The following is a 27,871-nucleotide window of genomic DNA, read 5'->3' on the forward strand; positions in this document are numbered from 1 at the left end:
GCCTGGAGGGGCTAGTCCATGGGGTCACAGAGTCGGAAACAAGTGAAGTGACTTAGCACACACACACACACACACACATGCATGCACTCACGCGCGCGTGAGCGTTGATACCAGAGCAATCTGGGTTTATCTCCAGGGCATGATGCTGAGTGAAACGGTGGATCTCAAAAGTCACACACTGCATGACTCCATTTATACAGCGCTACCCAATGACAGAATCACAGAGATAGAGAACAGATGGATGGTTGTCAGAGGTTAGGGATGAGGGCAGGGAGGGGGTGAAAGCGACTGTAAAGGGGCAGTGGAGTGGAGGCCTTTGTAGTCATGGAACAGTGGTGGTAGTCACACACATCCACACAAGTGATATAATTACACACAATTACACATACATACCCTCACACAAGCGAGTGCATGGAAACAGGTGAAACCTGAACAAAGTCTGTGGTTGGTAGCAATGTCCATTTCCAGGTTTTGACATTGTTCCATAGCTATATATAATTTTTACCATGAAGGAAAACTGGCTGATGGGTACACATGACACTCCTGGGCTACTTTTGCAACTTTCTGTGAACATACAATTATTTCAAAATAGAAATGTAAAGAAAATCCTAAAGGGAGAGGAATATTAAAACACCCTAAATAACTACTATGTCAAGATAGTAGAATTATTTATTTATTTATTTTGGCGGTGCCTTGAGGCTTGTGGTATCTTAGTTCCCCAACCAGGGATTGAACCCAGGCCCCCAGCAGTGGAAGTGTGGAGTCTACTTAATCACTGGACCACCAAGAAAGTCGAAAGATAGTAGAATTATTAATGGATTTTTTTTCTCATTAAAATTCTTTTTAGAGATTTCCTTGACTGTCCGGTGGTTAGGACTCTGTACTCTCACTGCCAAGAGCCTGGGCTCAATCCCTGGTTGGGGAACTAAAACGCCACAAGCTGCATGGCACAGCCAAAAAAAAAAAATCCCCAAACTAAAAACGAATTAAAAAACAAACAAAAAAATCTCTTTTTAAATGCTTTCCATTGAATAAATATGTTTTTAAAAACACAAAATTATTTGTATGTATTGCAAAATACATACAGGTACAGCTAAAATAGCTTTGCACTCTACTTGTTAGCTAAAGCCTTTGTGCCACCCTCAACCCCGTCTTCTCCTCCATCCTCTGCTGGGCTGAGTGACTAGTTCTGTCTTGGGCCCACAAGTGGAGTTCTTCAGTTACTCAGTTGTGTCCGACTGTGACCCCATGAACAGCAGTATGCAAGGCTTCCCTGTCCTTCACTCTCTCCCTGAGCTTGCTCAAACTCATGCCCACTGAGCCACAAGTGGAAGGTTTACCATAAAGACCCAGGAGCTTATCTCCATTAGCACTGCCGCTGAACCCCCCCCCCCAGTTATTCCAAATGCAGTTTATAACCTGGTGCAGAGACTCTGGTGTCAGGCACGACGACTCACCCTCAAAGATGGGGCAGATCTTCCTCCAGGCTGTGATGCCCCCCTGACTGGTGTACTGGCCCAGCGCCGTCTCCAGGAGGAAGACAGGAATGCCGCAGGTAAAGAGGAAGATGAGGTAGGGGATGAAGAAGGCACCTGCAGGTGGGAAACAGGCTGTGTGTTCCTTGGCAGTAGCCTTCTTGTGGTCCAAGTCCAGCTCCTCCCACCACCGCTGCTTCCAAGGCGGGGGTCGGGGGGGTGCTGTGAAAGCCTGGGAACACTGGTCTAGATGTCTGGAACCAGGCAGAGGTCAACTGTCACCAAGTTACTTAGGACTGGCCAGTCCCTTTCTTCACTCTGAAATTTCCGTCTATACTTACCAAGGTGTACTTCCCATCAACTTCAGCTATCGCCTAAAAAACACTTAACCTGTGGCCATCGAAGGAGCTCCTGGAATCCCAGAAACCACGAGCATTCACAGAGCCCACAGTCCAGCATGTGTCAAAGAAATGATTGCTCTCGATGTCAGAGAGGGATTTTTAGCAGACTGCAGTCAAACTTCCTTTTAGTAATCCTTTCTGTTTTCACAGTCATTGGCTGAGACAAGTCTACTGACTCCAGAAACGCTGGCATTTTCTCCACCCTAGACCTCTATCTGCTGGCATCAGGGCAGGGAGTTCATAGGACAGAGTCCCAGGGAGCAGAGATGTGCACAGAGAGGGACTTCCCCAGTGGTCCAGCGGTCAAGAATCAGCCTGCCAATGCAGGGGACTCAGGTTCAATCCCTCATCGGGGAACTATTATCTCTCATGCCTTGGGGGCAGCTAAGCACACCATGACTAGAGGGCCTGAGCACTACAGTGAAGACTCATCACAGACAAAAAAGAAAAAAAAATGTGCATAGAGAGACCCAAATATCTGCAGAGGGTCCCCTACTAGCTTGCAGCTGAGTACTGGTCAATAGATATGTGTGAGGAAATCACCCAGGGAAGGGAAACTATCTCTCAAAAGGATTGAATCCAGTGGTGCTTATGCAGGGGACATTCCAAACGTTTAAGAAGAAATAATCCCAGTTTTATAGAAACTCTTCCAGAGAATGTAAAAGGAATTCTTTCCAACTGATTCTACAAAGCTAGCATTACCCTGATAAGAAAAGCAGGCAAAGACAAGAAAAGAAAACTATAGGTCAAATTTGATGAACATAGATGCAAAATTCTAAAAAATTTTTAGCAAATCAGATTCAACAACATGCATTAATAAAAAGATAATACATTACATAGTGGGGTTTACCCCAGGAATACAACAACCTTGAAGGCTGGGAAAAGGAGACCTCAAGCACAATAAGTTAAAAAAAATAATGAAAAGGCAGAGAAACACTACACAAATGAAGGAACAAACTAGAAACACAGAACTCCACATAAATGGAGAGGAAATGGGCAAACTACCTGAAAAGAATTCAGAATAATGACAGCAAAGATGATCAAAAACCTTGAAAACAAAATGGAGAAAATGCAAGAATCAATCAACGAAGACCTAGAAGAATTGAAGAATAAACATACAAACAACACAATTACTGAAATTAAAAATACTCTGGAAGGAATCAATAGCAGAATATCTGAAGCAGAAGAATGACTCAGTGAACTGGAAGATAAAATGGTGGCAATAACTTCTGAAGAGTAGAATAAAGTCAAAAGAATGAAAAGAACGGAGGATAGTCTCAGACACCTCTGGGACAATATCAAACACACCAACATTCAAATTATAAGGGTCTCAGAAGAAGAAGAAGAGAAAAAGAAAGGACATGAGAAAATTTTTGAAGAGATTATAGTTGAAAGTTTTCCCAACATGGAAAAGGAAATAGTCAATGAAGTCCAAGAGGCACAAAGAGTCCCATACAGGATAAACCCAAGGAGAAACATGCCAAGGCACATACTAATCAAACTAACAAAGACTAAACTCAAAGAAAGAATGTTAAAAGCAGCAAGGAAGAGGCAACAAGCAACATACAAGGAAACCCCAAATGCTTAACAGCTGATCTTTCAGCAGAAACTCTGTAGGCCAGAAAGGAATGGCAGGATATATTTAAAGTACTGAAAGGGAAAAATCTACAACCAAGATTACTGTACCTGGCAAGGATCTCATTCAAAATTGATGGAGAAACAGAAAGCTTTTCAGACAAGCAATAATTAAGAGGATTCAGTACCATCAAACCAGCTTTACAACAAATATTAAAAGAACTTATATAGTCAAGAAATACAACAGAAGAAAAAAATCTACAAAATCAACACCAAACAATTAAGAAAATGGCAATAGGAACATATATATCAATAATTACTTTAAATGTAAATGGATTAATGCTCCAACCAAAAGACACAGACTGGCTGAATGGATAAAAAAAAAAAGGCCCATATATATGCTGTCTACAAGAAACCCACTTCAGACCTAAAGACACATATAGACTGAAAGTAAGAGGATGGAAAAATATATTCCATGCAAATGGGATGCAAAAGAAAGCTGGAGTAGCAATCCTCATATCAGACAAAATAGACCTTAACATAACGAAGATTACAAGAGATAAGGAAGGACACTACATAATGACCCAGGGATCAATCCAAGAGGAAGACATAACAATTGTAAATACCTATGCACCCAGCATAGGAGCACCTCTATACATAAGACAAACAGTAACAGACATAAAAGGAGAAATTGACAGTACCACAATAATAGTAGGAGACTGACACCCCACTCACACCAAAGGACAGATCATCAAAACAGAAAATTAATAAGGAAACACAAGTCTTAAATGATACATTAGATGAAATGGATCTCATTGATATCTTCAGGACATTCCATCCAAATGCAGAGGAATACACCTCCTTCTCAAGTGCATGTGGAACATTCTCCAGGATAGATCACATCTTGGGTCACAAATCAAACCTCGGTAAATTTAAGAAAATTGAAATCATATCAAGCATCTTCTCTGACCACAACACTATGAGACTAGATATCAATTAGAAGAAAAAACTGTAAGAAACACAAACACATGGAGGTCAAACATGTGTTGGTTTCTAAATAACCAACAGGTTACTGAAGAAATCAAAAGGGAAATCAAAACATTTCTAGAAACAAAGGACAATGAAAACACGACAACTCAAAACCTATGGGATGCAACAAAAGCAGTTCTAAGAGGAAAGATTATAGCAATACAATCCTACCTCAAGAAACAATAAAAACATCAAACAGACAACCTAACTTCACACCTAAAACATCTGGAAAAAGAAAAACAAAAAACAAAACAAAATTAGTAGAAGGAAAGAAATCATAAAGATCCAAGCAGAAATAATTGAAAAATAAATGAAAGAAACAATAATAAAAATTAATAAAACTAAAATCCGGTTCTTTGAGAAGATAAACAAAATTGACAAACCTCTAGCCAGACTCATCAAGAAAAAAGGAAGAATCAAATCAACAACATTAGAAATGAAAAAGGAGGGGTCACAACAGACAATGCAGAAATACAGAGTAGTATTAGAGACTATTGTGAACAACTATATGGCAGTAAAATGGGTAACCTGGGAGAAATGGAGAGATTCTTCGAAAAGTTCACCCTTCCAAGACTGAACCAGGAAGAAATAGAAATTATGAACAACACAACTACAAACACTAAAATTGAAGCTATGATCAAAAATCTCCCCCCAAAATCAAAAGCCCAGGACCAAATGGCTTCACAGGAGAATTCTATCAAACATTTAGAGAAAAGCTAATGCCCATCCTCCTAAAATGCTTTCAAAAAATTGCAGAAGAAGGAACACTTCCAAATTCATTCTATGAGTCCACCATCACCCTGATACCAAAACCAGACAAAGACAACACACAAAAAGAAAACTACAGGCTAATATCACTGATGAACATAGATGCAAAATCTGCAACAAAATTTTAGCAAACAGAATTCAGCAACACATCAAAAAGCTCATACACTATGATCAAGTTGGGTTTATTCCAGGGACGCAAGGATTCTTCAATATACACAAATCAATCAATGTGATATACCATATTAACAAATTGAAAGATAAAAATCATATGATAATCTCAATAGATGCAGAAAAAGCCATTGACAAAATTCAGCACCCATTTATGATTAAAACTTTTCAAAAAAAATGGGCACAGAAGGAACCTACCTCAACATAGTAATGGCCGTATATGATAAGCCTACAGAAAACATTGTTCTCAGTGGTGAAAAACTGAAAGTATCTCCCCTAAGATCAGGAACAAGACAGGGGTGTCCACTTTCATCACTATTATTCAACATAGTTCTGGAAGTCATAGCTACAGCCATCAGAGAAGAAAAAGAAATAAAATGAATCCAGATTGGAAAAGAAGTAAAGCTCCCACTGTTTGCAGATGACATGATACTGTACATAGAAAACCCTAAAGATAGTATCTAAAAATTAGAGCTAATCAGTGAATTTAGCAAAGTTGCAGGATACAAAATCAATACACAGAAATCACTTACTTGCATTTCTATATACTGACAGTGAAAAATCAGAAAGAGAAATTAAGGAATCAATCCCATTCACCACTGCAACAAAAATAATTAAATATCTAAGAGTAAACTTACCTAAGGAGACAAAAGAACTGTACACAGAAAATTATAAGACACTGGTGAAAGAAATCAAAGCTGAAATAAGCAGATGGGGAGATAGTCCATGTTCCTGGGTAGGATATTCCATGTTCCTTAAATATTGTGAAAATGACTACACTACCAAATGCAATCTACAGATTCAATGCGATCCCTATCAAATTACCAATAGCATTTTTCATAGAACTAGAACAACAAATTTCACAATTCATATGGAAAAACAAAAGACCCTGAATAGCTAAAGCAGTCTTGAAGAATGGAAGTGGAGTAATAAATTTTCCTTTCTTCAGACTATACTACAAAGCTACAGTCATCAACACAGTATGGTACTGGCACAGAAACAGAAATATAGACCAATGGAACAAGATAGAAAACCCAGAAATAAACCCATGCACCTATGGGTACCTTATTTTTGACAAAGGAGGCAAGAATATACAATAGGGCAAAGACAGCCTCTTCAATAAATGGTGCTGAAAAACTGGACAGCTACATGTGAAAGAATGAAATTAGAACACTTTCTAACACCATACACAAAGATAAACTCAAAATGGATTAAAGACCTAAATGTAAGACCAGAAACTATAAAACTCTTAGAGGACAACATAGGCAGAACACTCGATGACATAAATCAAAGCAAGATCCTCTATGACCCACCTCCTAGAGTAACGGAAATAAAAACAAAAGTAAACAAGTAGGATCTGATTAAACTTAAAAGCTTTTGCGCAGCAAAGGAAGCTATAAGCAAGGTGAAAAGACAGCCCTCAGAATGGGAGAAAATAATAACAAATGAAACAACTGACAAAGGATTAATTTCCAAAATATACAAGCAGCTCATACAACTCAATGCCAGAAAAACAAACAACCCAATCAAAAAGTGGGGGAAAGACCTAAACAGACATTTCTCTGAAGAAGAGATACAGATGGCTAACAAACACATGAAAAGATTCTCAACATAGCTCATTACTAGAGAAATGCAAATCAAAACCACAATCAGATATCACCTCACACCAACCAGAAAGGCCATCATCAAAAAGTCTACAAACAATAAATGCTGGAGAGGGTGTGGAGAAAAGGGAATGCTCTTGCAGTGTTGGTGGGAATGTAAATTGATACAGCCTGTTGGTTAAGAGAATTAGAGAAGGCGAGGTTCAGAAAAAGAACGAGACAGGCACTTTACAGGAACAGATGACCTTTAATGAGGTGAGAAGGGGCAGCAGTCAGATTAGCGAGCTGCTGCACTAACCTAAGAAATGAGTAAGTATATACAGGCATGTATGTGCAAAGTTACTGTCTTAAGGGGGTCTGTTCTTCCCCAAGGTTGTTCTGAGTAGTCATCTCTTCAACGGCTGGGGAAAGGAATTTTGGAGATTGGCCAGAGGCTGGACTGGCTGGGAGCTGGTTGTAATCAACCTAATGTCCATTTTTATTTCCGGTGAGAAAGTTCTTTGTTTTGCATAGAATGGTGGGAAGGATCTGGAGGGGGGTTTTAACTCCAGGCTACCTCGAGCCATGCAACTTTCCTTCACAGCCACTATGGAAGACAGTATAGAAATTCCTTAAAAGCTAGGAATAAAACCACCATATGACCCAGCAATCCCACTCCTAGGCATATACCCCAAGGAAACCAAAATTGAAAAAGACACACACATCCCATTGTTCACTGCAGCACCATTTACAATAGCTAGAACATGAAAGCAACCTAGATGTCCATCAACAGATAAAGGGATATAGAAGCTGTGGTATATACACACAATGGAGTATTACTCAGCCATAAAAAGGACCACATTTGAGTCAGTTCTGATGAGGTGGATGAACCTAGAACCTATTATACAGAGTGAAGTGAGTCAGAAAGAGAAAGATAAATATTGTATTCTAATGCATATAAATGGAATCTAGAAAAATGGTACTGAGGAATTTATTTCCAGGGCAGCAGTGGAGAAACAGACATAGAGAAGAGGCCCATGGACATGCAGAGAGGGGAGGAGAGAGTGAGAGGCATGAAAAGAGTGACATGGAAACTTACGTGACCGTATGTAAAATAGATAGCCAATGGGAACTTGCTGTATGGCTCAGGAAACTCAAACAGGGGCTCTGTATCAACCTAGTGGGGTGGGATAGGGAGGCAGATGGGAGGGCGGTTCAAAAGGGAGGGGATATATGTATACCTATGGCTGATTCATGATGAGGTTTGACAGAAAACAACAAAATTCTGTAAAGCAATTATTCTTCAATGAAAAAAATAAATTTAAAAAAATGTGCTAAGAAGATGAATCTTATATTGTGTTCTTATCACAAAAAATTAAAAAAGGACAAAAGGAAACTTCTGGAGGTGATGGATATGTTTATGACATTGACTGTGGGAATGGTTTCACAGGTATGTGTTTACCTCAAAACTCGAGTTGATAAGTTAAATGTGTACAGCTTTTTGTAAGTCAGTCATAACTCAATAAAGTGTAATTAAAAAGAAAAGAAGGACTTCCCTGTGATCCAGTGGCTAAGATGGTAAGAAAACAAACAACCCTTTGTTTTTCGAATGGTCAGAAGATTTGAACAGGTTTTCACCAAAAAAAAAGAAAAAGAAAAAAATATGTGAGTTGCAAATAAGCACATAAAAAGATGTTCAATATCATTAGTCATTATAAATTTAAATAATGAAGTAATGCTACACACCAACTAAAAATTTAGAAGACAGAGCAGGAATTTCCCTGGTGGTTCAGTGATTAAGACTCCATGCTCCCAACGTAAGGACTGCAGTTCCATCTCTGATCAGGAAACTAAGATCCCACAAGCCTCGCGTGTGCGTGGAGCAGCCAAAAAAAGTAAAAGAAAAAAAAGACTAAGTATTGGTGAAGATGTGGAAAAGCTGGCACCCACATACACCATTGGCAGGAATGTAAAATGGCACAACTGTTTTGGAAAAGCATTTGGCAATTACTTAAAAAGTAAAGGTGCATTACCATATAATCCTGTCACTCCACACTTAAGTGTTTACTCAAGGGAGGTGAAAGCATATGTTTATACAAAGACTTGTATACAAATGTTCTTAGCAGATTCGTCTGTAATACCTAAAACCTGGAAAGAACCCAAATGTCCATAAACAGGAGAAGAGATAAATGGCAGTTCACCCATCTAACGAAACGGTGACCTAGTCACTAAGTCGTGTTCGACTCTTGCGACCCCATGGACTGTAGCCTGCCAGGCTCCTCTGTCTGTGGGATTCTCCAGGCAAGAATATGGAATGGGTAGCCATTCCCTTCTCCAGGGAATTTTCCTGACCCAGGAACTGAACCCAGGTCTCCTGCATTGCAGGTGAATTCTTTACTGACTGAGCTACAATACTATCCAGCAATAACAAGAGAGGAACTACTGAGAAACGAAAAAGATGGATGAATCTCAAAGTAATTATGCTAAGTCAAAGAAGCCAAATCATGATTCCATTTATAGATAAGTCTAAGAAACGCAAACTAGTGTACAGGGACAGCATGGATAAAGAAAATGCTATACGTATAGTTGGGTATTATTCAGCCATAAGCCAGAAGGAAATTCCATGCTTTGCTACCATGGATGGACCTTGAGGGTATCATGCTAAGTGACATAAGTTATACAGAGAAAGTAAAGTAAATATATTGTGTGTTCTCACTTATATGTGGGGTCTCAAAATAGTCAGATTCATCAAGGCAGAGAGTAGAATAGTGGTTGCCAGAGGCTCGGGGTGGGAGACATGGGGAGATACTCAAAGGGTACACAGTTCATTATAAGATGAACATTTCCTGGGGCTAGAACTGTACAGTGTGGTGACTACAGTGAATGATACTTTTTCATATACTAGAAAGTTCTTAAGAGTGTGTATCTTAAAAGCTATCACCACCAAGAAAAGGTAATGATATGAAGGAGTGGTATTCTTAACTAACCCTATTGTGGTAATGATTTTGCAATATATACTTGTATCAAATCGTACTGTTGTATGCCTTAAACTTACATATATTATGTATCAGAAATAAATCAGTAAAGCTGGAAATAGTTACATCTTTCAAAAACAGAGACCTCCCTGGTGGTCCACTGATTAAGACTTCACTTTCTAAAGCAGGAGATGCAGGTTCAATTCCTAATTAGAGAGTTAAGATTCCACATGCCTCTCAGCCCCCAAAAACCAAAACATAAAAAAAACCCACAAGCGATATTGTAACAAATTCAATAAAGACTTTAAAAATGGTCTACATCAAAAATCTTTAAAAAACAAAACAGGTTTGTGGTTGCATTGAGATGGGGTTGCAGAGGTTGAGGGTGGGAGAAACGGTTAGGAAGCAATTTGAGGGAGTGACAATCTTTTTTTTTTTTTTTTCTTTTAGTTTATATTTTGGCCATGCCATGAAGCATGTGGGATCTTAGTTCCCCAGCCAAGGATGAAACTTGTGCCCCCTGCAATGGAAGCTTGGAGTCCTAACCACTGGATCACCTGCAAGTCCCCGTTAATTATCTTGATAGTGGTGATGGTCTCAAAGGTGTGTACCTATGGCAAATCTTATGTAGCTGTACATTTCAAATGTGTATGATTTATTGTAAGCCAATTATACCATACTAAAATTGCTAAAACAAAAGTTGGTGGTGAGGAATCAACTCCTCCAGTTCTCTGCCTTCCAAGTCTCTTGGCGTGTAGTCCACGCATGATTCAAGCACTGAGGGAGACGCTTGGTGACTATAAGGGCAAAGAAAGATCATAAACAACTCAGGCAAGTAAGTACACAAATCAGTCCAAGACTCGCTGGGCAGGAGGAGGGAATTAGGAGAGAGAATCCAGTAGCTGAAATGAACTATCACTACTGAGAGTTAGAAACATCAAATAAAGAGAGCAAAGAGAGAGTAGGGGGCCAGGAGAGGAGTCTCCAAGCCCCTCCTTGCATCTCTATGCCACCTGCTGTTTCCCAATAAACCAAGCCAATGTTTAACTGCACCAGGTCTTGTGGTCAGTCTGTTCCCCTCCTCCTCTGCCTCCCTGAGTACCTCGGCAGCTGGCCAGCTGGCCGTAAGGGACGAAGTCCACACCCACCAGGCAGTCACTGGCCCCAAACTGGGGAGGGAGTTAGAGAAGGGATGGAGCCCAAGAGGGACCCGTGTGCCCACCAGGGAGTCCTGGAGACACTGCCCGTTTCCTCACCCGAGCCATACCCACCACCCCTGCAAGACATATCCAGTCCTGGAGAAGGAGAATGGAGTCACGGTTACCTGCTCCCCCAAAGCCCCCACTCAGTCTCCTCCCTCAATTTTCAAATGTCCTGGCATCATCCCCCATGGGATGCCAGAGACCACACACCCATCCCGGAAAAGAACCATTCTGCTAGTCATCCTTCTCAGTAAGAGCGTATTCTGTGGTGTCACCTGTCATGTTCCAGGTGACAATTTAAAAAAAAAATTTCTTATTTACTTGGCGACTTGGTCTTAGTTGCAGCTTGTGGGATCTATTTCCCTGACCAGGAATCAAACTCAGGCCCCCTGCATTGGGAGCTTGGAGTCTTAGCTCCTGAACCACCAGGGAAGTCCCTCCAGGTGACATTTTTTTTTTTTTAAGACAAACCGTTAAATGTTCCACATGAGTAACACAGCGGTGAGGATTCATGAATTATCACACACTGTAATCAGCACTACTGAACCAATACTTGGCACTGAGTCACTAACTAAAAATGGCAACCAGTCATCACATACTAATAACATGACTATGACTCTTGCATGAAGACACGCGCTCCTTGTCTCTGTTTGCTCCTTAGTATCTACGGACATCCTCAGGGCACAATGGGGCTGTCTAACGCCCGTGACAAAGGCGTCCTATGCGCTCCCTCTCCCTGATGTCTAGAGCTGGGGTTTGCTTGGCTGTGCCACCGCCCCGCAGCCGTCCCTCTGAGATCCTGGTTTCTGAGTGGCCCAGCGGTAGCACATTTTGCTGTGGTCTCACTCGGGGTCTCCAGCCCCGGGCATCCTGGGTGTTGGGAATCTCAGAATGCTGGTAGCCCAGGGTCCAGGGAGCAGGAGAGGTTCCAGCTGAAGGCCCGGGTTCTGCAGCAACCAGGATCTGGGTATCCAGGTAGAGTCAGCAGTTATGTGAGAAAGAAGGACAGCAAAGAGACCTCAAGATTCTTAGCCTCGGCACGGGTCTGCTTCCGGCCTGAAGCCTCTGCCATCAGTTCTTAGCACCACAGATATAGAGATCATGTTCAAGTGTAAGACTGGCTGCTCTGCTCAAACTCCTGCCCTGACTCCCCAGCCCTGGAGTGAAAGCCGAACCCCACAGTGGTTGACAAGCCCTGCAGGACCCACCCCCTATAGTGACTCCCCTCCTCTGACTCCCCAGACACACCAGCCAGCCGCCTTCTCTGAGGCCATTAAAACCTTTTGTTTCCTCTGCCCCAGGATGCACTCCCCACCTCCAATATCCCCAAGACCGGGTCTCACCCCTGACCCCAGAAGCTGTCACTCAAGTGTTCCCAGTGTGGCCGCCCCACCCTGCTCCAGTGATGCTCGGCGACTTCTGATACGCTGTGTCATTTTCTTGTTTGCTATGTTTACTGTCTGTCTTGCCCCCACCCACACCCAGAATGAAAGCCCCACAAAAACAGGGAGGCGGTCTGTTCTGTTTCCATTTTATCACCACAACTCAGAGTAGTTCCTGACAGGTAGTGCGTTCTCAGTGTGTAACCACCGTTGGGTGACTTACATTGGTTGGCCTGATTCTAGAAAGTCATAGGGGCCAGGAGGTGAGGGCAAGTGCTCAGGGTGGACTGGCCACAATGCCTGGGCAAGGAGCACAGTTACCTAGAAGCACCCCTTCTTTCCCAGTCTTCTGTTGGATGCTGATTATATATATATATTATTTTAAGTTCTTTTTTTTTTTTTTTTTTTGGATGTGGACCATTTTTTAAGTGTTTATTGCATTTGTTACAATATTGCTTCTGTTCTGTGTTTTGGTTTCTTGACCATGAGGCATGTGGGATCTTGGGTCCCCAGCCAGGGACTGAATCCGCATCCTCTGCATTGAAAGCCCAAGTCCCAACCACCAGACTCGGTTTCTTCACACCGCTTTCTCAGCGTCTCTGGTTTTAGCTACTGTGTTTCACTGTCGACCTGTCCTCCATCATATTCTTAGCTCAGCCTTTCCTCTGCCCTGGGACTCACTTCTAATCGGATCTACCAAACATCCAAGCTGGAAGGAATCAAAGACAGCACTTGCATTTTTAGTTTGGAACTGATGCTATGCTTTGGGGACGTCTTCCTCACTGAGCTCCCCAAGCAACAAACATTAGCAACGATAAGGTCCTCCCTCCAAGCACAAAAGCAGCTATTTGCAGCTGTGAAGTTGGAGAAAGCACCCAGCAGAGGCAGGCTGATAGCACATGTGACCTTGAGGGGTTCACACCACGACCCCAGCATCCTCAGAACCTGCTCAGAACCATCCTCGAATCCCCTGGGAGTCCCAGCCCTGATCTGAGGGCCACGGGTTTAAATAAAAACACTGAACTGGGAGGAGGGGATGAAACCTACCTAGGAGGCATCTGTCCTCCCCCCTCCGACCCTATCTCATGTGGGCAGTGAAGGGCCCTGTCACAAGGAGGTGTCTGGTCCCTTCCAGACCAAGGTGACGAGACAAAGTGTGGGGTCTATGCTCTGAGGGGCTGAGGAGGGGTGAAGAGCACAGAAAGGGTGAGCCTCTGGGAACACCAGAAACCAGAAGAGCTGGCCTGTCTGGGTCCCTGCACAGACCCGGGGGGTCCCGGGCAGGTCCCCATCACGCTGGTAGAGGCGCCACCCATATGTCCACCCGCTGGCCCTGCGTGACTCAGGGCCTTCAGAGCAAAGCTGGGCATCAGCCTCCAGCCCCAGAGCCCCTCAGCGCACTTCCTCCAGCTGCCGTTGTCCGTCAAGGAAAGAGAAGAGGAAGCCTGAGGCCTGGTGCCCCACTGGAGAAGAAGGGGTGGGAGGAAGGGCGATGGCGTCAGGATTTTGCAGATGGTCCCAGGACCCCAAAACAGCTCCTGGGGACCAGCGTGCTAGAGGGAGGGCCCTGCCCAGGGAGGAGGCAGCCAAGTCCTACCTCCACACCCCGACTCCTTCAGTGAAGAATCAGGGACTGTGGTCATGATCCCAGCCTGTGTTTCCTTTTCTGAGACACAGCCACACACCCCCAGGCCACACAGACCTAAACGGGCCCCCGAAGCAGAGTTTAGGCGCAAACCTACTGGGGGACGCCTCCCGTAGACAGGGTGACCCTGTGCTCCTGCTCTGGCCCCCGCTCCCCCTTCCTCAGCGCAGTGGTCCCCACAGACCCCAGAATCCCTCCCCCATCTGTTCGTGCCAGTCCTGCTAATTCCCAGGCCGACCTCGCGGTCCCATTCCAGAGCGGCTTGCAGAAAGCAGCTCACCTCCTAATCTTGCCGTGTGAGGAGCTAAGCTGGTCACTGGGTCCAGACACAGAGCCCCCAGGCCTGGCCTAGCTCCCCACCCCCTCTCCTCCCCAGACTAGCCGAATCTGACCACCCTAAGGCCCAAGAGTCTGAACAAGCTGTCGGAGGGTCCAGGGCTAGGTGGGGACCTCCTGCCTTCCCTAGAGATGCCAGCCGACCTAGCAAAGTCCTGCAGCTTCAGACTGCCGGCCAGAGAGTCTGGGGGAAGGAGAACACACTGGCCCACTCCCACTTGCTCTGGGAAAAATAGAAATTAACCTCCGGTCCCTGGGCCAGTGCCCAGCTGCCACCATCCTGAGAGTATGAATGGGCTCAGGGCCTCTCTATATTCTCCTCCCTCCTGACCTCCCACCCCTACTCTGTGCTGTGGGCTTTCTCTCCCCAAAAACACTTCAACTGGGTTCACGCACGGGGAGGCTCCCACGCCCCCACCAAGGGTGAGTGTTGCATTAGGGTGCCCTAAAGACCTCATGGCCCACACAGTCCTACCCCTTCAGTCTTTCCCTGTGATCTATCTCAGCATTTCCCTTCCTCCAGCCCAGACTGCAACCCCATCCTGCCCCCAAAACCAGACCTGGGAGCCCAGTCCCGCTAAGCTTTACCCACCGACGAGGAGACCTTCCAAACCCACTGCTCTTCCCAGAGGCCTTCAGCACCTGGGAAATCCCTCAGGGGCTCCCCAGAGACCTGGCAAGGGCGGGGGTGCCTAAAAGAGAGTCCATGGTGGGAAAGTGACCTGCATTGCTAAGGGGGCAGTGGGATCACTGCAGGGCCTGAGAGGCAGGAAGGATCCAGAAAGGAACTGGAGTCCATGCTCCCCCACCCCATGCAAATATTTCAGTGGGAAAATTATAAAAGAAGAGTCACTGGGATCAAAGGTGACACGTGGTTGGGGGGGCGGACGGGGCGGGACGGGCTGGGGACAGGCAGCCCTGGTTGCAGAGTCTCGAGGCCACGGGACAGCTGGGTGCCAACATCGCCCTCAGCACAGCCATGGATTCTGAGGCCCTTTGCCCACAACCTCCAGTCCTGACAACCACCTTGAGGGGCAGGAAGAACCGTCTGTGTTCTCAGTGCCCACCTGAGGTCCAAGGGCTTGCTCCAGGTCACAGGGAGTGAGTAGCAGAGCCAAAACCCAAACCCCCATCCATCTGGTCCCAGCCCACACGTGTGTTTCTCTGCTGCCACCATGGGCACCCAGGACGTCACCCCCGTCTAGGTGCTTCTCCTGCAGGGTCCTGAGTGGCTTCTAAGGGTTTTCCCAACTCCAGCATCCTCTGCACCTACGGAGCTCCCCAGAGAGCAGTAGGTGCAGGAGATGGAGACAGCCTTGCGGGCGTGAAGGGTGCGGTGCCTCTCACCTCCCCTGTTTTTGTAACAGAGGCAGGAAACCTCCATCCACTGCCCAGGCAGGAGGCACCCACCTCAAGTGAACTCACCTCCCCCGTTTTTGTAGCAGAGGTAGGGGAACCTCCAGACGTTACCCAGCCCGATGATCTCCCCTGCCACGGACAGCACGAACTCCATCTTGTTGCTCCACTGCCCTCGCTGCAGGGCACCATCCTCCGCCGCCTTTTCCACGCCTGGGCACACTGGTTTGGTCTCTCCATTACTGGTGGTGCCCGAGACTCTGCTATCCATTCCCCCTGGAAGACAAGCAGGGCACTGTGCTACTGCTGGGGGCCGGGGGTGGGGGGCGGTGCCTGGAAGGAAAGCTTCCCCCTTCCCTTCCACCAAATTCCCAAAGGAAAAGTGCCGGGGAGGAGAGTGACTCCTGCTGCTGTGTGCAGACCCGCACCCCCCTTGGCATGTCTGGTTGGTAAAGGCTGAGCGTATATGTTCTCTTTCTGCTCCAGGAAGAAGGCACTGACTCCGAGGCACAGACTCTGCACCCCTAGAAGGTGCCTCGGGTGGGGGCTTGTGGACATGGGGAGCCCACCTGCCCCAGGCTGTCTGAGTTCTCTCTGCAACCCTCCAACCAGCCTCATCTGCATAAGCATGTACCTCAGTCTCTCTATTCCGTGTTCAAGGACAGTTGAAGGGATGGCATTTGTATGTATCCTTAAGCCACTGATTCTCCTTTGGGGAATTTACCCTACGGAGATAACTGTGACTCTGTATAAACATTCAACACTGAGGATGTTCATGCTTAAAACAATGAAAAATTAGAAAGCACATAAATGTTCAAATATGGTAACTAGGTTAATAAATTATGGCTCAGACAATGGACTACTATATAATCATTAAAAACTGTGCTGCAGAAGAAACAAAGAGGTGTTCACAAAACGTGAAGTGCAAACAGTTACAAAATAGACCACATGCCATGATGATGCTGGGAAAAATACCTTATAAAGTATTTGCATGCATGAAAATTAGGATAATCACCAAGATGTTTCTCTCTCAGCAGATGGGTTTTAGAGATATTTTCCTTATCTATATTTTCTACATTTTCGTCAAAAACATGTTTTATTTTATAAGAGGAGTGTGAAAGTCAGCTTTTTTAGATCCTTGCAAGAAGACGAGAAAGGTTGAGTAGAACCAGGGACTCTGAGTAAGATGAGCTGACCTTCCCAGGTCAGCCCTGCATCTCTCTCTGAGAGCAACATAAGAGGAAGACGACCCGTGGGCTCCTTTTCTTTTCTGGTGACGGCAGCGCAGGACTCCATTACCGCAGAGACGACAACATAAGATGAACACAGAGCTGCAGGCTACACCCTGCCTGCCCCTATTCTAGACTCGCACTGGGTTGAGGATGAGATTGGACATGGTCATGTTCAGAGAACAACTACTGTAGACCAGGTGCTTTACTTGCCTTTATGTTACTCAGTCCACGCAGCCCCAGGATGTGACAAGGTTCCCTGTGCTTTGTAAGCAGGGAGCTGCCCATCAGAGAGGTTGGATGACATGTGTGCAGCCATGTAGCACAGCCAGGACCTGACCCCACGACGTCCTGCTTGTTCAGCTACCTCCCTTGCTTACAATGGCTGGTGGGTTTAGCAGCGAGTCTAATGTAAGTATCTCTGATTGTATACAGCGGTCCCTTCTCTGCAGAAGTGAATACATGTGCTTCTTTCTACGCAACGCCCACCCCCCCCCCCCGAAAAGTTCCTGGGAACAGAACTTTCTCACAAGAGCCCCATCTGGTCACAGAGCCTCCCGCAGCTCTGTCTCCCCAGTGGGGCTGCCCCGGGGGATCCAGAAAACCAGAGGGAGGTCAGGAATGTGCTGCTTATTTGATAAATGAAGGAATGGGCTCCAGAGACTGTGGGTTAAGAAGGAGAAACCCAAGCCGTTGGTCCCCAGAAGCTTCCCCAGTCCTTCTGAGAAGGTTGCCTCTTGTCTTGTGCAGGTTCTGGGCCCAATGGGAGTCTTCCAATGATTAAACACTACCCTCCTCACTTCTCTATCCCCCGCAGACCCCAGGAGAACAGAAGCCTACCCTAGGTCTCTTAGCCACGTTGATTAGCAGAGGCAGCATCGTGCGATTGAAGGGCAAGTCTGGATTCAAACCATAGCTCTGCATCAGAGACCATCCGAGTCCCAGGAAATGAATTCATCACTCTGAGCCTCGGTTTGCTTGTCTATAAAATGTCTCTTCACTCCATCTCCTGATTCCAGCTTTACTCTCCAAATGTAACTACTAACAACAGTGCAGTGAATATTTCTTCAGACTTTTCTATATACAGATGTGTGTGTGTGTTTGTGTGTGTGTGAGTATGTATTTGGGAAGTTTTTCTAACTGTCCAAAGTTTTATAATCTACACATCTTAATTCTAAATCACTGCCCATTTCAAGTCCTAAGCTGTGAAAGGGTAAGATAAATATGTGTTTAAGTTAATCTACACTTGACCAAAGAAACATCTACTCTTGATGGATTTATATAGGGGCATGACAGAATACACTTAGCCATGAGGATTAAATGAAGAGATGTATATATACATACATCTATTTCATAGACATATATGTATATATATTTCATATATGTGTATATATATTCATATATATGTACATATATATACATGTATATATGTACATATATACACACACACATATATATATGAAAGCACTTCATAGCATAACAGGCACTTGAATTTTTATTTTCTTTCAATCTTGTTTTATGTTCTTTCAACTTTCAATCTTGTCTCAGAGCAGAGAGCCTTTATTTTCTTAGAAATAAACCCAAATGTCTTCCCCTTTCATCTGGGGTCCTCTTTCTCCAAGTTACACTGGTCCTTGAATCATCAGCCACCAAAGTTTCAGAAAGTCAAGAAAATAGCTAGTCTTTGCGTATCACACATAAATGTCATATTTTCTAGGAGAGGATCCCAAAACTGTAAGTCTTATGGATCCTATCCACCTGAAGTCTGACACCCAGAGAAAATGAGAAGAAAACAGCACCAACCTTAGTGTAGTTGCTGCCAGAGGTCCGGTCAGAGGGGAGAAGAGTTATCTGGGGGAAGGGGAGGTGATGGCTATTTAAAGTGTGGTTCCCACTCCTCTGGCACTTGTAATTCTAAACTTGGCCCAGCCCACATTCCGCCCTTGTCCCCTCCCCTCAGCTCAAAGGCTCACCCTCGCTCACCCTCGAGTGTGAGCTGGTAGGCAGCACTCTCCCCCTGGGTGACCTCAGGTCTCTGGTGAGGGATCCCGCCTTCTCTCTCTCTCTCATTCTCGACACAAGGGCTGCCATAAATCCACCAAGAGTAGGTGTTTCGTTGGTCAGGTGCTGTGTAGATTAACTTAAATGCATATTTATCTTACCCTTTCACAACTTAGGACTTAGAATGGACAGTGATTTAGAATAAAGATGTGTAGATGATAGAACTTTGGACAGTTAGAAATACTTCCCAAACACACACACACACGCTTATCTGCATACAGAAAAGTCTGAAGAAATATTTTCTGCACAGTTGTTAGTAGTTACATCTGGAGAGTAGAGTTGGGATCAGGAGATATGAAGAGGCACTTTTCACTTCTGCTTTTTAAGGTTTAGTATTGCTTGAATTTCTAAACAGTGTGCTAGAATTGATTTCTTTAAATAATTGTCTAAGCCATCACAGAAAAGGATGTGCCAAGGTTCACAGCAAAGCAAAGCCCTGCCTGGCTCATGGTGCAGGAGCGGACTGATGGGGAGGAGACAGCAGAGGGTGGAGTTGGGAGCCCCAGCCCCACCAGGGACCAGGGAGACAAGCCGAGTGTGCCCGGGGCTGCTCTGGCTCCCAGCTCCGAGGCCAAGGTAGTCCAGGGTCTGGGTCCCGCTTCTGACCCTTCCCAGGCTGCTGTGGGGAGCAAGGTGTCCAAACTCTAAAAGTCCTGTTTTCTTATCTAGATAAAGAGGAGCATGCAGTGGATCTGGAGGTAGTTATACCAAGTGAAGTAAGTCAGACAGAAAGACAGACACAATTTGATATCACTAATCTGCAGAATCTGAAATATGATACAAATGAACTTATCCAGGGTAAAGAATCTGCCTGCAGTGCAATTGACACAGGAGATGCAGGTTTGATCTCTGGGTGGGGAAGATCCCCTGGAGAAGGAAATGGCAACCCACTCCAATATTCTTGCCTGGGAAATCCCACGGACAGAGGAGCCTGGTGGGCTGTAGTCCTAAGGGTTGCAAAGAACTGGACACGAGTGAGCATGAGACAAACAGAAGACAGACAGGGACACCCCCAGATGTGGAATGCCTAAGACTCTGCACTCCCAGTGCAGGGGGCCCGGGTGTGACCTATGGTCAGGGAACTAGATCCCACATGCCGCAACTAAAGATCCCACATGCCGCAACTAATATCCAGTGCAGCTGAATAAATAAATAAATAAGAATATTTTTTACAAAGACCAAAAGAATCCCACAAATGGACTTATCTACAAAACAGAAACAAGCTCACAGATGCAGAAAATAAACTTAAGTTACCAAAAGGGAAAGGGGAGGGGGAGGGATAAACTAAGAGATTGGGATTAGCAGATACCCATGTAAAGTAGATAACAAGATCCTACAGCACAGGGAACTCTATTCAGTACATTGTAATATCCTATAATGAAAAAGAATCTGAAAAAGAATATGTATATATGTATACCTATGTATATCTGAATGAAACTAACTCAATGAAACTAAGCCATGCCCGCGGGGCAATCCAAGATGGGTGGGTCATGGTGGAGAGGTCTGACAGATTGTGGTCCACTGGAGAAGGGAATGGCAAACCACTTCAGTATTCTTGCCTTGAGAACCCCATGAACAGTATGAAAAGGCAAAATGATAGGATACTGAAAGAGGTACTCCCCAGGTCAGTAGGTGCCCACTAGACTACTGGAGGTCAGTGGAGAAACAACTCCAGAAAGAATGAAGGGATGGAGCCAAAGCAAAAACATACCCAGCTGTGGATGTGACTGGTGATAGAAGCAAGGTCTGATGCTGTAAAGAGCTATATTGCATAGGAACCTGGAATGTCAGGTCCATGAATCAAGGCAAATTGAAAGTGGTCAAACAGGAGATGGCAAGAGTGAACGTCCACATTCTAGGAATCAGCAAACTAAAATGGACTGGAATGGGTGAATTTAACTCAGATGACCATTATATCTACTACTGCGGGCAGGAATCCCTTAGAAGAAATGGAGTAGCCATCATGGTCAACAGAAGAGTCTGAAATGCAGTACTTGGATGCAATCTCAAAAACGATAGAATGATCTCTGTTCGTTTCCAAGGCAAACCATTCAATATCATAGTAATCCAAGTCTATGCCCCAACTAGTAACGCTGAAGAAGCTGAAGTTGAATGGTTCTATGAAGACCTACAAGACCTTTTAGAACTAACACCCCAAAAAGATGTCCTTTTCATTATAGGGGACTGGAATGCAAAAGTAGGAAGTCAAGAAACACCTGGAGTAACAGGCAAATTTGGCCTTGGAATACAGAATGAAGCAGGGCAAAGGCTAAAAGAGTTTTGCCAAGAAAATGCACTGGTCATAGCAAACACCCTCTTCCAACAACACAAGAGAAGACTCTACACATGGACATCACCAGATGGTCAACACCAAAATCAAACTGATTATATTCTCTGCAGCAAAAAATGGAGAAGCTGTATACAGTCAACAAAAACATGACCAGGAGCTGACTGTGGCTCAGATCATGAACTCCTTACCAAATTCAGACTGAAATTGAATAAAACAGGGAAAACCGCTAGACCATTCAGGTATGACCTAAATCAAATCCCTTATGATTATACAGTGGAAGTGAGAAATAGATTTAAGGGCCTAGATCTGATAGATAGAGTGCCTGATGAACTACGGACTGAGGTTCATGGCATTGTACAGGAGACAAGGATCAAGACCATTCCCATGGAAAAGAAATGCAAAAAAAGCAAAATGGCTGTCTGGGGAGGCCTTACAAATAGCTGTGAAAAGAAGAGAGGCGAAAAGCAAAGGAGAAAAGGAAAGATATAAGCATCTGAATGCAGAGTTCCAAAGAATAGCAAGAAGAGATAAGAAAGCCTTCTTCAACGATCAATGCAAAGAAATAAAGGAAAACAACAGAATGGGAAAGACTACAGATCTCTTCAAGAAAATTAGAGATAACAAGGGAACATTTCATGCAAAGATGGGCTCGATAAAGGACATAAATGGTATGGACCTAACAGAAGCAGAAGATATTAAGAAGAGGTGGCAAGAATACACAGAAGAACTGTACAAAAAGGATCTTCACGACCTGGATAATCATGATGGTGTGATCACTCATCTAGAGCCAGACATCCTAGAGTGTGAAATCAAGTGGACCTTGGAAAGCATCACTATGAACAAAGCTAGTGGAGGTGATGGAATTCCAGTTGAGCTGTTTCAAATCCTGAAAGATGATGCTGTCCAAGTGCTGCACTCAATATGCCAGCAAATTTGGAAAATTCAGCAGTGGCCACAGGACTGGAAAAGGTCAGTTTTTATTCCAATCCCAAAGAAAGGCAATGCCAAGGAATGCTCAAACTACCGCACAATTGGACTCATCTCACATGCTAGTAAAGTAATGCTCAAAATTCTCCAAGCCAGGCTTCAGCAATACGTGAACTGTGAACTTCCTGATGTTCAAGCTGGTTTTAGAAAAGGCAGAGGAACCAGAAATCAAATTGCCAACATCTGCTGGATCATCAAAAAAGCAAGAGAGTTCCAGAAAAACATCTATTTCTGCTTTATTGATTATGCCAAAGCCTTTGACTGTGTGGATCACAATAAACTATGGAAAATTCTGAAAGAGATGGGAATACCAGACCACCTGACCTGCCTCTTGAGGAATCTGTATGCAGGTCAGGAAGCAACAGTTAGAACTGGACACGGAACAACAGACTGGTTCCAAATAGGAAAAGGAGTACGTCAAGGCTGTATATTGTCACCCTGGTTATTTAACTTATATGCAGAGTACATCATGAGAAATGCTGGACTGGAAGAAACACAAGCTGGAATCAAGATTGCCGGGAGAAATATCAATAAGCTCAGATATGCAGATGACACCACCCTTATGGCAGAAAGTGAAGAGGAGCTAAAAAGCCTCTTGATGAAAGTGAAAGAGGAGAGTGAAAAAGTTGGCTTAAAGCTCAACATTCACAAAACGAAGATCATGGCATCCAGTCCTATCACTTCATGGGAAATAGATGGAGAAACAGTGGAAACAGTGTCAGACTTTATTTTTTGGGGCTCCAAAATTACTGCAGATGGTGATTGCAGCCATGAAATTAAAAGACGCTTACTCCTTGGAAGAAAAGTTATGAGCAACCTAGACAGCGTATTCAAGAGCAGAGACATTACTCTGCCGACTAAGGTCCGTCTAGTCAAGGTTATGGTTTTTCCTGTGGTCGTGTATGGATGTGAGAGTTGGACTGTGAAGAAGGCTGAGCACTGAAGAATTGATGCTTTTGAACAGTGGTGTTGGAGAAGACTCTTGAGAGTCCCTTGGACTGCAAGGAGATCCAACCAGTCCATTCTGAAGGAGATCAACCTCGGGATTTCTTTGGAAGGAATGATGCTAAAGCTGAAACTCCAGTACTTTGGCCACCTCATGCGAAGAGTTGACTCATTGGAAAAGACTTTGATGTTGGGAGGGATTAGGGGCAGGAGGAGAAGGGGATGACCGAGGACAAGATGGCTGGATGGCATCGCTGACTCGATGGACGTGAGTCTGAGTGAACTCCAGGAGATGGTGATGGACAGGGAGGCCTGGCATGCTGCGATTCATGGGGTCGCAAAGAGTCGGACACGACTGAGCGACTGAAGTGAACTGAATTGAACTGATGTATAACTGAATCACTTTGCTGTACACTTTAAACACTGTAGAGCAACTATACTTCAATAAAAATACATTTTTTTTTAAAGAGGAGAATATTCGTTACCTTGCAAGGTTGTGGGAGGTTCTAGGAGATCTGAGTACATGTAAAGGGCCTATAACACACAGCCAGCCCTTATTTACCCTTAAGGAAGTGTTCAAGGTCAGCAGGGACATGCCCTAAGGAGATGGGGCTGAAAGACCCCTGAGCAAAGTCAACTCCTGCTGGACAGAAGGGATAAATCAGGGGGTGTGAGGGACGCAAGGGGTGGGATTGTGCAGCCATGCTGGAAATGAGCGTAAATCAGAGATGATGAGGTAGTGCCTATTCCTCTTATCCCCCAGCCGCCTCGAGGCCTTGGAAGCGCATCACAAAAACTCCAGTGAGCCTCTCAGAGATGACTATTCTTATGTTTCTCCTGCCTCTTTCCTCTCCCAGCCTATCCGTCCATCTGACTCAAGTGTGTAAGCAGTAGCCACAAGGTCCTCCCAGGGAGGCCGCAAGCTCATGCAAAAAGACCTGTCTTCACGAATTCCCATCCAGTAAGTCCCCTAACAAATGACCAAGCCTCCAGAACAGAGTGAAACAAAGCACACTCTGGAGGAGCACCCTGGAGGCCTGGGTCTCCATCAAACTGACTCTGGTCTTTTTAAACACCAACATGCCGTGAGCTAGTTTCCCCCCAAATTTTTTTGTTTTTTTTTTGGTCTCTCCTTGAAATGAAAGAAGAGCAAATCAGTTTTAAAAGGAGCATGATTTGTTTCAGAAAGAACATTTCTGAGCAGCGTCGGTTTCAACACTGGAATGGGTTGGCAAAGGAAGAGATGGGTTCTTCTCCTCTGTGAATTAATGGGCATAGTCATGTTTAACTGCAGAGGGGAGGGAACTTTTTGATTCCTGTTGACCTTTTTGATCTCTTTTCAAAGATCAAACTGAAAGGGAAGAAAGGAGCAAGCAGAATCAATGAAAAAAAAATCATGGTTTGCTAAAACTGGAACAATTTGAGCAAGAAAATGAAAAATGATGGTACTGGATTATAACCCAAAGAATAAAATATAGTTATGATTTCATACTAACAGAAATAAATAGTCCACTAAACAAACAAATGGGGAAGGAAGGCCAGCTTTTCCAGACAGTGGAATTCCAATGATTAAATCCAGAAGGAAAGAGAGAAATAGAAAATCAGCTTTACACAGTGAGATAATTTTTGTAGACAAGTGAAAATTGCTCAGTCATGTCTGACTCTTTGTGACCCCATGGACTATATGGTCCATGGACAGGCCAGAATACTGAAGTGGGTAGCCTTTCCCTTCTCCAGGGGATCTTCCCAACCCAGGGATCGAACCCAGGTGTCCTAATTGCAGGCAGATTCTTTACCAGCTGAGCCACATGGGACACCCAAGAATACTGGAGTGGGTAGCCTATCCCTTCTCCAGAGGATCTTCCCAACCCAGGAATCGAACTGGGGTCTTCTGCATTGCAGGCAGATTCTTTACCAACTGAGCTATCAGGGAAGTTTGTAGACAAGATCCCCCAGTAAATTAGTGGGAGCTACCAAGGTAATATAAGACATCAATATTCACATCCTGAACTGCGTGAGACAGTTACTAAGAAGGACACAATAGTTCTGTGGTTTTCTTGCCAAAATTGTTCTTCACTCATAAGAAAATGTAAGACAAATCCAAAGTGAGGGACATTGGGCCAAATAAATGGCCACTCACTTTTCAAAAGTATCCTGGACAGGGGATTAAGGGGAGATAACGATTCAGTGCAGCGTGGGTGATGGGTGGGGTCCTGGGTGGGATGAGGACAGAAGAGGGACGTTGATGTAAAAAGGCCTTGAGTTTAGTTCAATCATGTTCTACCAACGGTAACTTCCTGAGAAACGACACCATGGTTATGTGATTTGTGAACATGAGGGGAAGCCAGGTGATGGGCTTATGCAGACTCTGTATTATTTTTGCAACATTTCTATGAGTCTGAAATTAATTTAAAATGAAACTTTTAAAAAAGATTATGATTTGCTCTCTCCCCCCATCCTGGTTTCTCCAAACAAGAGAAAAATAGACATGCTATGTCAGCACTGGCCAGCCAGCGCCCACCAGGAGCACATGTGTGGTTCACTGGTCATGGTGGGAGGGAGATCACCCCCCACAATTGTCTGTGAGGGGCTGTGGGGGCCCCTTGGTGTGTGTCCAGCATCATGATATTCATGGGAACAGAAAACACAAAGGTTTTTCCCCTTAAGGAGACACAAACTCCCGTATCGGAAGCAGTTAGAGAACAACACAGGCAGGACTACGGGCTGAATCATATCACAGAAGGTCAACCGAGAGGGAGGGCAGCTGAGAGCTGTGTGGAGGCAGTGGGGTGGGAGTGCGGTCTTGAGGGGCCAGGCGGGCAGGGGGCACAGAGAGGAAGGCCCGTGAGACCGCAGCAAGCAAGATGTCTTTAGGAGACGCGGACAAAGTTTTACTAGAGAGAGAACTGGGGTAGGTAGGGCCAGATCATCAGCCGCAATGTGAGAAAAAGGTGAAAGTGTTAGTCACTCTGTCGTGTCTGACTCTTTGCGTCCCCATGGACTGTAGCCCGCCAGGCTCCTCTGTCCATGGGATTCTCCGGGCAAGAATACTGGAGTGGGTAGCCATTCCCTTCTCCAGGGGATCTTCCCGACCAATTCAGGGATGGAACTCGGGTCTCCTGCGTTGCAGGCAGACTCTTGACCATCTGAGCCACCAGGGAAGCTCCAATGTAAGGATCCCCAGGCATGATGCAGCTCTGGGCGCTTTCAGGGCAAAGGGAAAGTGTCAGACGTGCAGTGCTTTTCGTGGAGGGCCTGCCGACGGGAAGACCCCTAACACAGGAGCACAGTGTCCTCCCCTGGAAAGTGACGCCTGCGCTGACTGCCGCGGAATCACCTGTTGAGCCGTATCATTACAGAGGGGCTGTCGCTGTTTGTTGTTTAGTCGCTCAGTCATGTCTGACTCTTTGCGACCCCTGGACTGCAGCCCTACAGGCTTCCCTGTCCATGGGATTTCCCCAGCAAGAATCCTGGAGTGGGTGGCCATGCCCTCCTCCAGAGCTTACTGGCTACCTATGTTCAATACATCTTTTTTTTTTTTTAATTTTTATTTTTACTTTATTTTACTTACAATACTGTATTGGTTTTGCCATACATTGACATGAATCCGCCACAGGTGTACATGGGTTCCCAATCCTGAACCCCCCTCCCACCTCCCACCCCATATCATCTCTCTGGATCATTCCCGTGCACCAGCCCCAAGCATCCTGTATCCTGTATTGAACATAGACTGGCGATTCGTTTCTTACATGATAGTATACATGTTTCAATGCCATTCTCCCACATCATCCCACCCTCTCCCTCAGAGTCCAAAAGTCCATTCTATACATCTGTGTCTCTTTTGCTGTCTCGAATAAAGGGTTATCATTACCATCTTTCTAAATTCCATATATATGTGTTAGTATACTGTATTGGTGTTTTTCTTTCTGGCTTACTTCACTCTGTATAATCGGCTCCAGTTTCATCCATCTCATTAGAACTGATTCAAATGTATTCTTTTTAATGGCTGAGTAATACTCCATTGTTAGCATACATATAAACTTACAGTCTGGGCCCAGCCTAAGGAACTCCAACCTTGAAACCTGACTGTAACTCAGGCTCTGTCCTAAACATCCACAGAGCTGAGAGTCTGTTATCTGCTGACATCATTTCCAGGGAGGAAGGTCAGATCACACAGCATCACTGACTCGATGGACACAAAATTGAGCAAGCTCTGGGAGATGGTGCTAGATAGGGAAGCCTGGGGTGCTGCGCTTCATAGGGTCGTAAAAAGTCAGACATGACTTAGGGACCGAAAAATAACAACAAACGGGTCCTCTCCTAAATCATACAACCCTTAGCACTTAAGATTTACCTTCACCCATAGCGTATGTCCTCGGCCATGGGATGGCCACGGAAACCACCCGGGAAATGTTAAAAAGTCACCAAGGCCCAACTCCCAACCCGAAGATTCAGCTGAATTGT

At 44.8% G+C, this 27,871-nt stretch overlaps 1 protein-coding gene across 2 annotated transcripts in view; it reads right to left on the bottom strand.

Annotated features, from left to right (window-relative positions):
* SLC6A13 (solute carrier family 6 member 13) overlaps window positions 1-16,166 on the bottom strand; it is a 35,908-nt gene extending 19,742 nt beyond the window's left edge. The window contains exons 1-2 of one of the 2 annotated variants that reach the window (XM_068969847.1): window positions 15,965-16,166; window positions 1,458-1,592 (exon numbers count right to left, since the gene is read on the bottom strand). In XM_068969847.1, coding sequence (XP_068825948.1) covers window positions 1,458-1,592; window positions 15,965-16,166 — 337 coding nt within the window. The remainder of the gene's footprint in view (window positions 1-1,457; window positions 1,593-15,964) is intronic. The other variant, XM_068969848.1, reaches the window with a different exon arrangement.
* Between the last annotated feature and the right edge of the window lie 11,705 nt (window positions 16,167-27,871).

The sequence above is a fragment of the Capricornis sumatraensis genome, chromosome 4 (assembly GCF_032405125.1).
Source record: "Capricornis sumatraensis isolate serow.1 chromosome 4, serow.2, whole genome shotgun sequence".
Classification (NCBI taxonomy): domain Eukaryota; kingdom Metazoa; phylum Chordata; class Mammalia; order Artiodactyla; family Bovidae; genus Capricornis; species Capricornis sumatraensis.